Source organism: Melopsittacus undulatus, chromosome Z (assembly GCF_012275295.1).
Source record: "Melopsittacus undulatus isolate bMelUnd1 chromosome Z, bMelUnd1.mat.Z, whole genome shotgun sequence".
Lineage (NCBI taxonomy): Eukaryota > Metazoa > Chordata > Aves > Psittaciformes > Psittaculidae > Melopsittacus > Melopsittacus undulatus.
Window position 1 is genome coordinate 25,659,050 of NC_047557.1, and position 14,510 is coordinate 25,673,559.

Below are 14,510 nucleotides of genomic sequence, written 5' to 3' on the forward strand. Positions count from 1 at the left end.
CATTAGCAGCATCCTTCATGCTTGTAAGGACAAGTATTTTGGAGAACAGCAAGCTTGTTAGGTAGAAAGAGTGCACTCCACCCATGCTGGGATGCAGCAATGGAGAATGGTCTGAGGGCATAGCTGCTCCCCCCCATCAAGTGACACACCAGATGACACCAGAGCAGAGGTTGGGGATAGTAGGTATCCCTACTCTTAGTCTGCCCTAACAGAAAGGCCATCATCTGCTGATTACTTGGGAAACTTCTAGAGAAACCTGAAGTCATTAGGTTAAAAGCTGTAAACCTTTTTTACACTTTTACACTTTTACCATACAAAATGGGAATAAAAACCGATTGCCTCGAGCAAAGTCTTTAAACACTAAGCATCCTAGTCAGGATCCTTTCTTGTCCTCACCCCCTGGGAGCTTGTTTAAAGCTGATGCAGCAAATGCATGCCTTTGAGTTTGGCATAAGTGCAGCTCTTGCTTCCAGGGCACAAAAAATGCCCTGAAAGGTGATGCTATGAAGCATGTTCAAAGTTATATGATGTTACCCACACTGATTCAGGACCTCGTAAGTGTCCTTTGCTTTGTGCAGGTCCCACCATCACCAGAGGAGCTTATACCACCACACCTGATAGCATGTGGTAGAAAATACCACTTCAAAGTGCCTTACACACTAGAGGTATACATGTCTTTAGAAACTGTTTCTCAGGTCTTTAATGGTGTTCTTTCACATCTAAACTTAAGATCCATGCACAGAAAAACAAGTGATTAGACATATAGCCAGAATATCTACCTTATATACTGACCTAAGTGAACCTGACTACCCTAGTGTCCTACAGCTGCTCTTCACACTGCAATACCAAACACTTTTCCTTATCTTGTATATATCCACATTAATACAAAAAAAGATCCTTCCATGTGCTCAATTGCTCTGCCTGCACAGAGCAGACCCAAAAGGTCGGTCAGTATCAGAAGCCTACACAAAGGAGGCACAGCGTGAGACTAAGCTAGCAGGAGAGCATTTCAGCAAAAGAAAGTTTTCCTTGTGATTAGTTTGACACAGGTGAAATGGGTAGATTTGCATAGATAGTAACAGATCAATCTCCAAATACTCTCACAGCCAGCTGAGAAAAAGTGAACACCACACCACCACCATCTGGATTCCTACAAGACAGGATCCTGATATATTTCTGTGCTTTGAAACAAACACTTGCCAAGCATATATGTGCTCCCCATAAGACTGGAGAACACTTTATACCACAGCTGTGGTCTTGTGATGCCCAGGCATTCAACTTCAGCAGTGAGGAAGCAGGAAAAACTGGGAAGTCATGGATTACCAGCTTGCTGCTGATGGCCTAGGTGGTTCTGAGGGCTCAGCCCTACATAATGAGTCCTATGTGCCTCATTAACTCTGATCACCTGTATTTGAATGCTTTTCTTCCTCTTTTTCACCCTGTGATTACAGGTGCTGGAAGCTGTTATGACGACAGAACAGTACAAAACCTAGCTAATAGTTTTTTCTCTAGGTCCCCTGTTGCCTGGCTTTTCCTGACTTTTAATTAATTATACCTTCTGTTTTGAAGGAAAAAAATGTTTATAGGGCAAAAAGAATTCAATAGAAATTATTTCCTTCCACTGAAGTGCTAACAATTACTACTGCAGCTGTTGCTCCAAAGAAGGGCCATGTGAACCGTGTAAAACTATAAGATAAACAGAGCTTAGCCACCCCCAGCTGCACTACTGCAGACTCCAGTCTGCTCCTGCAGCAGTTGGGATAACAGTACCAGATCAACACTGTGAAGGGCTTTTTTTGATACCCATCCTTTCAAACAGCTATGTATACAGAGATAGATCCAATTGTCTGGGGAGATAAGGCCAAAATCTCAAGAGGGCCAAGTATTGGCTTTTTCCCATAACTGAAACTCTTATGACAAATCCTGTTTTGACAGACAGACTTCCTGTGCAAGAATAAGGCTGGAACTGGTGTCTATTCCCAAAATCTATACAGCCGATATTTTGCCAATCTCATTTTGCCTTCCACTTAGATAAGGAGTACAGCAGTTGAGCTAGTTCAAGGAGTGAAGCAAAGTGATGCAAACCACACAGCAGCAACACAAAGAATTAGGGAGTCCACCACTTTTACTGAACACATCTTCCTAAATGAATACAAGAGAAAGTCCTTTACTGACAGAGAAGACAGTTTGTAAAAGCCTTTTAAAATTTTAACACTGTAGTATTTAGGATTTATAGAAGTCATAAAAATTAGTTTGGAAGGAATCAGGACTGCTTCAGTACAGTTGCCAATACCTGCTTTTAGTTTACTGCCGACTTTATTGTCATTACTGCAGCAATCTCAAAAATACACTTTGTTCCGACTAAAAAATATCTCACTATGTTGCAAAAGTTTTGGAGTGGGATGTGGGGAGCTGTTTGCCTTTCAAAAATAGTGTGTCTGAGATAGATCAAAGCAAAAGTTCATTCCCAAGTTGTGATCAAGCTGAACTTTAAGTTCAGACTACGTGAACACACATTCTAACTTCCTGAGACAGGAAGTTTTTGTTATAGGAAGTATCAGGTTCTGTGCCGTGGGGAAATTTTAAATCGTGGATTTTAGCTGCAAAACCTTAGAGCTCTTCTGAAGAATGTACTGTGCTGACACTGCTTCCTTTCAACCTAGAGGGCAGAGTACAGGAGATTAGTAGCTATTTCCACAAGTGACTTGCAACAACAGTTCTACTAATCATACTTGGTTGTGAAAAGATGTGAAACATGGATTAAATGAAAAGATTTTGCTGCAAAAACTAGCTAGCAGATGGAGTAGCAGCCTATCTGAAGGGGGGCTATAGAGGTGCTGGGGTTGGACTATTCATTAGGAACTGTAGCATTAGTAGAAGGGGTAATGGATTAAAAGTTAAACAGGGGAAGTTAGATTGGATATAAGGAAGAAGTTCTTTACTGTAAGGGTGGTGAGGCACTGGAATGGGTTGCCCAGGGAAGTTGTGAATGCTCCATCCTTGGTGGTGTTCAAGGCCAGGTTGGACAGAGCCTTGGGTGGCATGGTTTAGTGTGAGGTGTCCCTGCCCATGGCAGGGGGGTTGGAACTAGATGATCTTAAGGTCCTTTCCAATCTTACCTGTTCTATGATTCTATCATTCTATCATTAGCAACATTGTTTGGTATTGGTATATGGATAATCCTGTGCTAATTTTTACAGACCATTTATGAGATATATTCTCAGCACTTTTACACCAGTGGACACAAATTAGAGTGTTTTCAAGTCTCTCTTTAGCTTTAACTTACACCTGTTTACAAGCTGTGCAATTCCTTCCCTTCTTTGTGCTCAGTTATTTCCTCATGCCTCTGGACTGCATTAATGGAACACCGGTTTTGTCCACAAGAGCAGGTACCAGTGCTCTTGAGTATAAAAAGCTCATTTGGGACTGTCTGTGAGTCTGACTCCATCTCAGAAAACACAAGTGAGGCGCATTTCACTGCAGATGTGTGACCTATGAAAATACTTTGCGTCTTCAGTGTATCTGATTACAGCCATTACATCATTAAGACTGTATTGATCAATCAAATCAATTCTAAAGTAACAGCAACACTACATGCAGTGTTTCTGTAGCAGGGATAGAGGATTTTATCGTCGTAGCTAGCCATGTTTTCTTCCACCCACAACTTCCCAAACACTGACTACTGACATAGCCTGCCTATAAGTAAACATCAGGCTGCTGCACTGCACTAATGAAAACTGAAGGCAGTGCTGCAGGAATGCACCGACTTCAGCAGTTGTATTCACAAGCTCTTAGGGTGCAAAACAAGGTGACACTGACTCACCCAAAGTCAAGTCAAGCAGAATGTGAACCAATACCCAATGCCAAGCTATCAGTCTCAGCTGTGCTATGCTGCCCCAAGGCAGGAAAAAATTGGGACCCCATCATGTTCTCCAGGGTGCCTCATACACTCACCCACACTTGTTTTGACATTAACTGCCAAAGTGCATTTCATATTACGAATAGTTTTCTAAAATTATTATATTAAATCTAAACTTTGACAGGTGTTGAGCGCATACAGTACACAATGCTCTGCCAGTATGAGCCTCCACATTTTTGCTACAGATTTCTTCCTCCTTACAGATTGGAAGAGTATGCACTTCAAAAACCCTGAGGACTTTTTCTACACCATTTTATAGTTATATTCCTATTTCTTGTTTGTTAGCAATTAAAAAAGGCATATAATGAAATTGGAATAAACGAAGTTGCAAATATGTAGGAATTTGCTCTTACAGTATGCCTCAGGATATTAGACTTGTATAAGCAAAATAAGATCCTGAACAGTATATCCCTTCTTATTCACATATCTTTCCATTTCACCAGCTTTATGATATACTGACAGTAAAAATCTGATGTTAACCTATATAACCAAATCCACTGAATTATCAGCCAAGCCTTAAGGACTACCACTTTGTATAAAACCAACACCACTGCTGAAGATTCAAGTCATCCAAATTTTCAGTATGACAAAGAACATGCATGCATTTCTTTTGATGTATTTACATGTCTACCACACTTTCCTGATGTGGAAAAAGTGAATTACAATTTCAGTTTTTCAAGACTAAGAAAACAATGAAGATGCAGGGTAATACTTACAGATTGCTGCCTCTTTTATATCATTATTGCCATCACTGATTCCTTTTTGTATTTCATCCAGCCACAGAAGTGCTGATTCATCTTGGGATTCCTAAAAAAAACAATAGAGAAAAGCCTTGAAAAAACTGAATTATTACAAAAGCTTTCTGAACCTACTCATACAGCTCTCCACTTTCAAAGCCCTTGGACACTAAATGAATTTGACTGCTTAAAATCAGCAATAAACCACATTCATATTCTATTTGCTGACTTCAACAAACTCCTCTTCAAATATACATCTCTGACAGTTTTCATGTATAAAAGACACCATCATGCTAAAAATCAAGAAAAAATTTGAGTGAAGGTAGAAACATTTTTATTTCCATGATGCAAACGCAAAGTAATCTGTCAAATGAAACCACACATTATCAAGCAGCACTGTGACAGCAGCATAAAGAGCACTGAGGAGAAGAATCCAGGAAGTTGTCTTTCTTTCATTTGGAAGGGGTACGCGTGTACACCTGAGTTCACATTGTGCTAGTACATAACAGCAAGAACTGGCATAGGACAGCTCAGGATTAGTAATGATAACCTAGCTCAGGTGGCAAATGCTTCAGGAATTAAGCAGTAGAGCAGGTCTCACTCTTCCTACAGGGTGACAGCACATGGCATTAAACCCAAGTTAAAACAGAAGGTGTAGGAAGTGGTCTCAGCATTCCTGCTTGCCAACCCTGCTCTGGCTGCCCAGGTTCACAGGTGAGCCAATGCTTCAGCTGAGAAAACGCGATTTCAGAGCTAAAGTGGCCCTTAAAATCTAATGGTGGAGAGGGGGGTGAGGTATGGTAGAGGGGTGGGACGGGACGGGGAAGGGCCATGTGGAATGTGGGAATCCTTCTAAAGAGGAAATAGGAGTGCCAGGTCTGTAATAGGCTAATGATGACAGAAACAGGAAAGTACTGACTTGATAAAGATCTAGGACTATTTCACACAAATATTTCATTAAAAAGGCACCCAGAAACTCTCTCAAACTAAAATAAAGTGGACAGAGAACCAGCTTTGCAAAGAATATCCCCTGGTTTTATGCCCAGCTCCAGGACAAATATCCAAGAAATTTGTTATCCACAGAAATTACAAAGACAGGGGCAAAAAGCCCTGAAGGCAGATTCTTCAAGTGTACATCATATATGTAAATAAGGTAGCAGAATATCTAAATAAAATCAAACAGTGTTAGGCAATTGCGTGACAGCGAACACAAACCACAAGTTTTTCCAACAGGAAAGTTGGAGTTAACAATTGACAGAGTATATACTAAATTCACAAACTACAGCTGATAATTTCGAGAAAGGGATTGAAAAATTGAGAAGAATTCCTTATCTTGTATCCAGCTTTTACACACTAACTAAAAGGACAGATGCAAATACTGCTCTGGAGCCAAGTACAGCTAGCTAGCAAGACTTGGGCAGATTTTTTTTCTGCTGAAGCTAGCCATTGTTATTTGGCATTCAAGAAAACAAAACAAAAAAAGCCAGTCAGAAAAAGGAACAGATCAACAAAACAGATGAAAAAACAGGGAAAGGTTTCAGAGGCTGCAGGCTTGGAGGGGTGGGAACTGTCTGAGTGGGGCTGGCAGCCAGACTGAAGGAGCGCAGACACTTAAACAGTTGGTAGGGAAGCAGAAGGCAGAGCAGATCATAGCTTTCTTAAGGCATGTTTGTATATGTGGCTTGCTATCACCTTTGCATTTGCTAAACTGAGATCACTGCACTCCTCTTCAAGCCTGACTGCTTCCTTGTGTAGGCTACAGGGTTCAGCAATTTCTGTCTCTGGATGGGACCCTTGAGGATTTACTAAACACACCCTTTATTTTTTTTTCCAGAAATGCCTTTTTACCCCAAATACCTGTATGTGCAAATTCCAGCAGAACCCCCCATGTCAGCTCTGGGCTTGTGGTGAATTAGGAGTTAAACTGCTGCTATAAAGCAATTTTATCTCTGTGTTGGGCAGGGGCTGAAACTGAGTCATGTGTGCATAGATGGATACGTCACACCCTTTTGCTGTAGCAAAGAGCAAACTAGCTGCTTGCCATAAACCTCATGCATACAGAATGCTTCTAGAGGACAGATCAATCATTCTTTAGCCCCTTACAGAGGGGAAAAAAGTCCCCTCGAGAAACAAAACACTTTGAGATGAACTAGGTCAGCATTGTTTGGCTAGCTGGATTTCATGTACTACAATGAAGATACTGGTTTTCACTGGACTGCTCTCTCTTACCTCCAGTCTTTTCACAACAGGTGAGTCTATTCCATATTTTAAGTCAATAGCATGGGCTTTTTGATAACACTGGCACTTTGACAGCTTAAATGAGTTGTACATGCATCATTACAGAAAACTGTACTCTAGGAAGTCTCACTTCAGGCAGATTTTTATCCTTACATTTCAGTGACACTTTACCTCCCCCAGTCACTTTCTACAGTAAATTTTATTTAAGTAAATTTCTGTGCTAACTGAAAACACATCTTCTCTATGTTATTTCTGTAGTGATATGACAACCTTAAACGTGTAGTGTTGTTGTTCCTGCTTTAAAAAGTTCAACAGAATTACACTTTCACAGATGGTGCTATTAGAAGGAAATGCTCAAATAACTTTTGTGACAAAAGTAGCCAAAGCAAATTACCAAATAGTAAGGCCTTTTTTTTTCTTACTAGAATTAAATATTTTTTCAAACCATGCTCATTTTTAAACAGTGGTTTTCATATATGCAATATATATTTGCACATGCATGCACATATATGTCTTTAAAAGAGTGATAAGTATTCATTTTGTGGATGAAGTATCCAGAAAATTGTTAAAAGGGAAGCAATCTACTAATTATAATTTCAAAATATTCTACCATAATTCTTTCAGTGAGCACTGATAAAACTGTTTTCCATATTTTATTCCAGTATGGAGTGGTGAAAGAAAAACACGGGTTTTCATCCAAACTTCAGTGCACTCTTGAATTTCAGTTTCAAAATGCTTGCTCTAAGATTTACACAAGTCTTTCTGCGTTTAACACATCTAAGCAAATTTTTAAATGACAAAAATAATTACAGAGCTGTTAATTCTGCAAAACCTATTTCACAAGATACGGTTTCAGAAAGTATTTTGAACATGTTTGTGCTTAATTTGGAAATGTCAGTGTCCCTACAAAGATCTCTACTAAAGACTCAAGAACAGGCATTAATGAAAGTGGCATCATTGGCCTTGCCCACATGTTAATGATATTTACACACTGAAACTACAAGTCCATGCATTTGATTTTTGTTTTCAAGATTAACTCCCCATTCTCACTCATAAAGAGATGAAAAGATCTAGTTTACTTTAGCCAGAAACTGAATAACAACATTAGTTTGATACATGACACCAAAAATATTGAGGGTTGTTTCAATTTTCTAAATTGAACCTTTCAGACTGTGTTAGACAGGATAGCTTTTTGCACCTTTTCAGTCATGAATTTCATCCACAAAGTGACAAGAAGAGTACTGCTGTTTGCTTTGGAAATTCTGATCAAGCCTAGACGAAGGCTGCTGCTTCTATCATGAGTTTCCAACATTATTTCTACTGGAAAAAGCCTCTAGATGTGATAAAGATTACCCAAATGTCTGATTCCCCCCTCCATCCACCCCCTGCCCAAGATCACTGAAAACATGAAAAAATACAAAAAAGCTACTAAATTCATTCTAAATTTTCAAGGTTTGGTGTGAGATGACAAAAATCAGTGAAGACTGTCCTTGAGTGCATTTGACATGAACACACAAAGCAAAGGAGAATGCCACCGAGTCTAAACATATACTGCTTTTCACAAAGAGATGTTTATCATTCTCCATTCCTGAAGGTGAATTATATTGCTAATCAAATAGTTTGGTCTTTTTAGCAACCGTGTTATTTTTGTTGTTGTTTTTTGTTTTTGTTTTTTAAGCTTCAGAATTTTCGCTAAATGGCTCTGCAATTAAAACTGTGTCACTTATCAAGACTTTCCGTGGAATTTCAGCAAGAGACTATGATTACATCCCTCCATATGCTATAGAAGGGGAAACGACAACCATTCATATCAAAGAACACAAATGCTCTTCAAAAAAGTCCAATGACTCCATTTTAACAACAGTGAACAACACCACACTGGAGTATCTGACTAGCTCTCTGAGTACCAAGCTAATACCCACCATCTACCTCAGTGCTGTTTTATTGGGTGTACCATCTAATGCCATCATTTTGTGGATGCTGCTCTTCAGAATCCGGTCTGTGTGCACTGCCATCCTCTACACAAACCTGGCTGTTTCAGATCTGCTCTTCTGCATCATGCTGCCCTTCAAAATAGCATACCACATTAACGGGAACAACTGGATATTTGGGGAAATGATGTGTCGAACTGCCACTGCAGTGTTTTATGGCAACATGTACTGCTCCATTCTGTTGCTCATGTGCATCAGCATCAGCCGCTATGTGGCCATTGTTCATCCCTTCACCTACAAGAATCTGCCCAAACGTGTCTATGCCATCATAGTCTGCGCTACTGTGTGGGCCATTGTCTTTCTGTACATGCTGCCACTTTGCATAATGCAACAGAGCTATTATGTGAAACAATTGGACATTTATACCTGCCATGATGTGCATAATGCCTGTGAAACAGTATCTTCCTTCCAGTTCTACTACTATGTTTCTTTAGCTGTCTTTGGCTTTTTAATACCTCTTGCAACTATCATTTTCTGTTATGTCTCAATTATACAGACTCTCAAGACTCATGAATGGTTTTGGTATGTTAAAGTCAGTCTCTTGATCCTTACCATCTTTGCTATTTGCTTTGTGCCAAGCAATATTATCCTTATTATCCATCACATCAACTATTACTATTACAAAACAGATAGATTGTATTCTTTTTATCTAATTGCTTTATGCCTTAGCAGCTTAAACAGTTGTCTTGACCCTTTCCTTTATTTTCTGATGTCGAAAATTAAAAATCAATCCAATATTTATCTAACAATGGTTAAAATAACCAGGGAGAAATGAATTTAGTTCTATATTTATACTATTGGAATTATGATTTTGTATAGTATTAACCCAGGCAGAAACAAACCTCAGGTGCAACAATTAAAAAATTAAAAACTGTTAAGGACCACAATCTCAAAAATTTACTTCCTTCCACATGCCACACAAGGAATATCTTCAGAAATATATTTTCCAGCCCTAAAATACACCGCCACCCCTCCCTTTCCTTCTGAGAAGATCAGTTTCAGGGCCACAGAGAAGAAAACAGAATATCAGCCATCACAGCCTCTGAACACCAGAAGAGGGATCAATATCCAAACAACACTTTCGGCCCATTCACGATTTCCGAATACTTGAAATTAGCTCCCAGCCCACAGTCACTGCAGGAACAGTGATGTGCAGTTTTTGGCCCAGTGGAAGTGGGAACAAGCAAAAGCACTTTCTACATGCGTGGGAGCTGTTGTGCTTTGCAGGACCTCCCTCTCACATGACCAAGAAAAAAAGTACTGCCAGGATGCTGGAAATAAAGAACCAGAGTCCATGTGGGTTCAAGAAGCAATAGATCTACAGCTGTAGACAAGGAGCCTGACGCTTCCCAGGGCAGAATCTCCTATGATTCTGCTTAACCAGCTTTACACAAGAGACTTGTTCTTCCACTTTGTCAGTGCCTGCTCTGCTTTAGCCCATGAGGATTGCTGGGAGCTAACCCTTATCAGTGTTAATTCAGGCATTTTTTATTCTTGCTTGGTAAGCAAAACAGGGAAGCTGTTTTGTAGTATTCTCTATTTCCACATCCTCACAGGAAATACCTACAGCATTACAAATACTGAAACTTGTTATGATTTATGGTCCATGTTAATAAAGCAAAGGGTCAGCTTTTACATTTACAGAAACTCAAAAGCTGCATAAGTTCCTGCAAAATAATCTCAATGGTTGGTGCTTGTAACAGCAGGATGTAAGACAGGAATGTGAAAAAAATGTTTTACATCTGTTTGATTATAGTATTGTAAAAAAACTTTACTTTAATAAATATACTTAAATAAAATAATTTGCACTGTAAAATGAAGCCTGATAAGACTCCCCCTCTTCAGTTTCATCTGGCCCCTAATTTAAGTTAGTTTTAATCATAGCATTCCCTCAACATAGAATCATAGAATAGTTAGGATTGGAAAGGACCTCAAGATCATCTAGTTCCAACCCCCCTGCCATGGGCAGAGACACCTCACACTGAACCATGCCATGCATAAGAACAGATTTTAAAGGTAACTAAAATAATCCAGATGTTATAAAACTATTGTAAATAGAAGAAGCCATTAACCTAACTGCAAAATCTGTATGACTATGACTCAAGAAATAAAATAACACAAGAACCATTTGAGAGTTTGACACATCTGTTTAACTTTTCAGCCATTGATAGTACTGACGTGGTTTAAACCAAGTCCGCACAGCTTGTTCACTCACGCCCCCCCCTTGCTCCCCCAACTCCCGGAGAGTTAGGAAGGAGAATACAAAGAATGTAGCCCCCACGGGTTGAGACAAGCACAGTTTAGTAGATAAGGCATAACACATATTACTACTGCTACTACTACTACAAATAATAACGATAAAGCAAACAACAAGTGAAGAGAATACAACACCTCACCAGCCACCGACCCATAACTCACCCCACCCTCCTGATGGAGCACTGACCAATACCTCCTCCATCCCCCCAGAGCTCCAGCCCTTCCGGGTCTTTCCCGGTTACATCCTGGGTATGACGTGTTATGGTATGGAATACCTCCTTGGCTAGCCTGGGTCAGGTGTCCTGTCTCTCCTTCCTCCCGGCCTCCCTCCTCCCTCGCAGAGCACAAGCTCAGAAAAGGCCTTGGACAAACCAAACATTTGAGCAGTAACTCAAAACATACTTGCTATCAATCAGCAACCATTCTCAGCCCGAAAGTCAAAACACAGCACTGCACCAGCTACCAAGAAGGAGAAAAAATGACTGCTACTGCTGAACCCAGGACAAGTACCCTCACTGAACACAGGGTTTCTCTTCACTGGAACCTGAGAACTCTTGCTTTGAAATGGTGTTGAGGACTGCTACAAGCTGTGGTTTAAGATTACAGGAATAAACAAATTCCAGGTTTGCATTTTCAGTTTCAAGCACGGAACAAAGAGGTGCGATCTGAGATTAAGACCTGTAAAGGGTATTGAGAGATTTCAATGCAGACTCTACTTATCCAAAGCCACCACAGCTACAGTGATGTGACAGCAGGCTGGCTAGAATAAAGAGGGCAGGTTTGACCCATATGTTTTTCCAGACACTGGGGAACACCAGAAGTTCACAGAGAGATCTATCTGATCCTTGTAAATCAAGTATTTCCTTTTACTATGGCTCACTCTTAAAACATGCAAAATACAATTAAAGGCAGATCTGCTTTATAAACAGGGCTCAGAAAAATCTGGAACTAGCCTGATTTAGACATTGCATCTTTTCAATTCTGTTTAGTTTTTTTATTTTTTAAAGAAAAGTTCAGTCTAATTCGTATCTTTACCTAAAGGGTAGTAATGTGCTTGTCATTGACCAGCACAGAAAGCAAGTCTTGCTCTCTTCCTAAACAGGAGCAATGCTTCTGTTTGCAGAGGATTATAAGTAGCTATCAAAGGATTGCAAAAACAGCATACTTCAGAAAAGAAAGGCCAGTGGAAGTCTGTAGGAACTTCAACAGTTTTTGAACAAGAAGATTTTAAAGAGATTGCACAATTTTTGTTCCAAAACTTGGAGACACCCATTTGTTTCCTATGAGCGCATTCACAAAGGGATGGGAGCAGGCACCAGGTTTGCACACAGGGAGTGAGCCCAGGGAGGGCTGCCATGTACAAGCATGAGGGCACCTGTGGGCCATAGGTGCCTACCCTGGGGACATCCCAGCTCACTGTGCTGGGTCTGGCACATCCCAGGCCAGCACTGCAGAGCCACCACCTGTATAGACACTCTCTGCACACAAATACGCACCCTGACCCTTGCAGTGCAGGTGAAGTAGTTAGCGTGCACCAAACCCTCCCCAGCACACATGAAAAAGAAGGATGCTTCTTAGAATTCAGGGCTCACTGAAACCAGCCTCTGCCTGGGAATCCAAGCAGGAAATTGAGATGTGCAAATGCCTTTTGAAAACTCTGACAGCAGACTGCTGAAACACATTGTGTCACAGCAAGTATCACTAGTGGCCAGGTAGCTAGAAGATATTTTTACAAGCCAAAGTTCAGTTACTTTCTCCAGCTGACTGTATTACTTTATGAATGTGTTACGTGAATTTTAAGCATCTTTTCCAAACACTGGACATTTTAAGTGCTGTACCGGTAGCTTTAAGCTAATCCAGTGTTCAGTCACATCCTGCAAGCTGCTAGGCTGATCTTCGTTTATGCTTCCCTGAGCTGTGATGCTAACCAGGGCACTGCTTTTGGGGAAGCAGATAGCAATATCCCATTGAGATAGGCTTAACTGAAGGCACATACAAGATGGTCAGCTTGTTGCATGATAAAGCAAGAACAGAAATACGTACACTGTTATGAAACATGAGATTTAAGCAACTGAGACTCTTCAAAATACTTACCTGAGGTCTGTTAAGGAACACTATGAGTCCTTCAGCATGACTATGACTGCTTTCTGGAAAACATCTCAATTCCCATCCATATTATAACTACCCACCTGACACAGTGGGGTAACTAGATCCTTGCACAAATTCATAACTACATCAGGGCCACTGTTGCCTACATTTTATAATAGCTACAGTAACCTGGTAGAATTAAAAATAAGCAAGGTTACATCAAGTCAGTAGTGACACATGTACAGAATATGCCTTGAGAACTGATCCCTTTTTGCTAGTCAGAAGAGTAGTGGAAATTTCTTAGTGGTAGTTTTTTGTCACTAGTTTATTTAGAAACATCTAAATAATCTAAACATCAGAGCAAAAGGACAGGAATAGATATGTAAGTGAAAGGAATTAGTATTTCAGTTCTCACAAACAGCAACAGTCAAAGATCTAACCTTGCATTTCTGTGTTTTGGCGTGGTGCAGAACATCCTGGTAATGCCTTGCATTTACTGGTCTCACATCTTGCAGCTTGGCTGTGGGCAACAGCAGAGTTTCTAGAGTTTTCTCAGGATTTCCTTGGTCAATTGCTTCATTAATCTGACCAATTGCAATGATTCCTATGAAATGGAAAAGTTATTAGAGACGTAGTTATCAAAGAAAGATGCAGCTTGTCCGAAACTAGGTACAAACAAAGCAGCAACATGAAGAACAGAAAAATCAAGTAACAAGAAGCAGAGGCAGCAACAGCAATTGATTTAAAGTAATTTTTACTCCAATATTCCTGTGAAGTTGTGCAGTGTCCCTTTCTGACACAGTTACTGATTCATCTGAATCTACCTCTTCATAAAAATGAAATTTAGCCTTCCTGAAAAAAGTCCCTACTTTCAGAGTACAATTATCTACATAAAACTTAAGGAAACATTGGGCATCATATTTAAATATGCTCACCTACATATTGGCTCAGCACAGAAATACTTATTCTCAAGTGATTTCAGACCAGATTATTTGAAATCCTGATTTGGACAAATACATACATACTGACCTCTCAGCTACAACATCACATAACAACTTAACCTCACTCCTTTTAATTTTAACTTAAGTAACAAACCTGATAATGTTGACCTTAGGAGAAATCACTTGATTGTTCAAACCAGTGACACCCAGAACTTCAGTTGACAAGTAACTTTAGGGCTTGCTTCCTGGAACAGAAGCCACCCTTCTTCATCCCTTATCTGCCATAAATAACCATACTCAGACAGTGTCACTGAAACTAAGTGCAGCTTATTTAGTACTA

At 40.0% G+C, this 14,510-nt stretch overlaps 2 protein-coding genes across 5 annotated transcripts in view; one reads left to right on the forward strand and one right to left on the reverse strand.

Moving 5' to 3' along the window:
* Positions 1–14,510, reverse strand: part of IQGAP2 (IQ motif containing GTPase activating protein 2) — a 127,399-nt gene that overhangs the window by 26,922 nt on the left and 85,967 nt on the right. For all 4 annotated transcript variants that reach the window (XM_034072604.1, XM_034072603.1, XM_034072605.1 and 1 more), the window contains 2 exons: positions 13,670–13,833; positions 4,636–4,726 (listed from right to left, as the gene is read on the reverse strand). In XM_034072604.1, coding sequence (XP_033928495.1) covers positions 4,636–4,726; positions 13,670–13,833 — 255 coding nt within the window. The remainder of the gene's footprint in view (positions 1–4,635; positions 4,727–13,669; positions 13,834–14,510) is intronic.
* On the forward strand, positions 5,317–10,699 carry F2RL2 (coagulation factor II thrombin receptor like 2). The gene is made up of 3 exons (XM_031042725.2): positions 5,317–5,370; positions 6,491–6,905; positions 8,573–10,699. The coding sequence occupies exons 2-3, from the start codon at positions 6,848–6,850 to the stop codon at positions 9,658–9,660; spliced, it is 1,146 nt and encodes a 381-aa protein (XP_030898585.1). The 5' UTR covers positions 5,317–5,370; positions 6,491–6,847; the 3' UTR covers positions 9,661–10,699.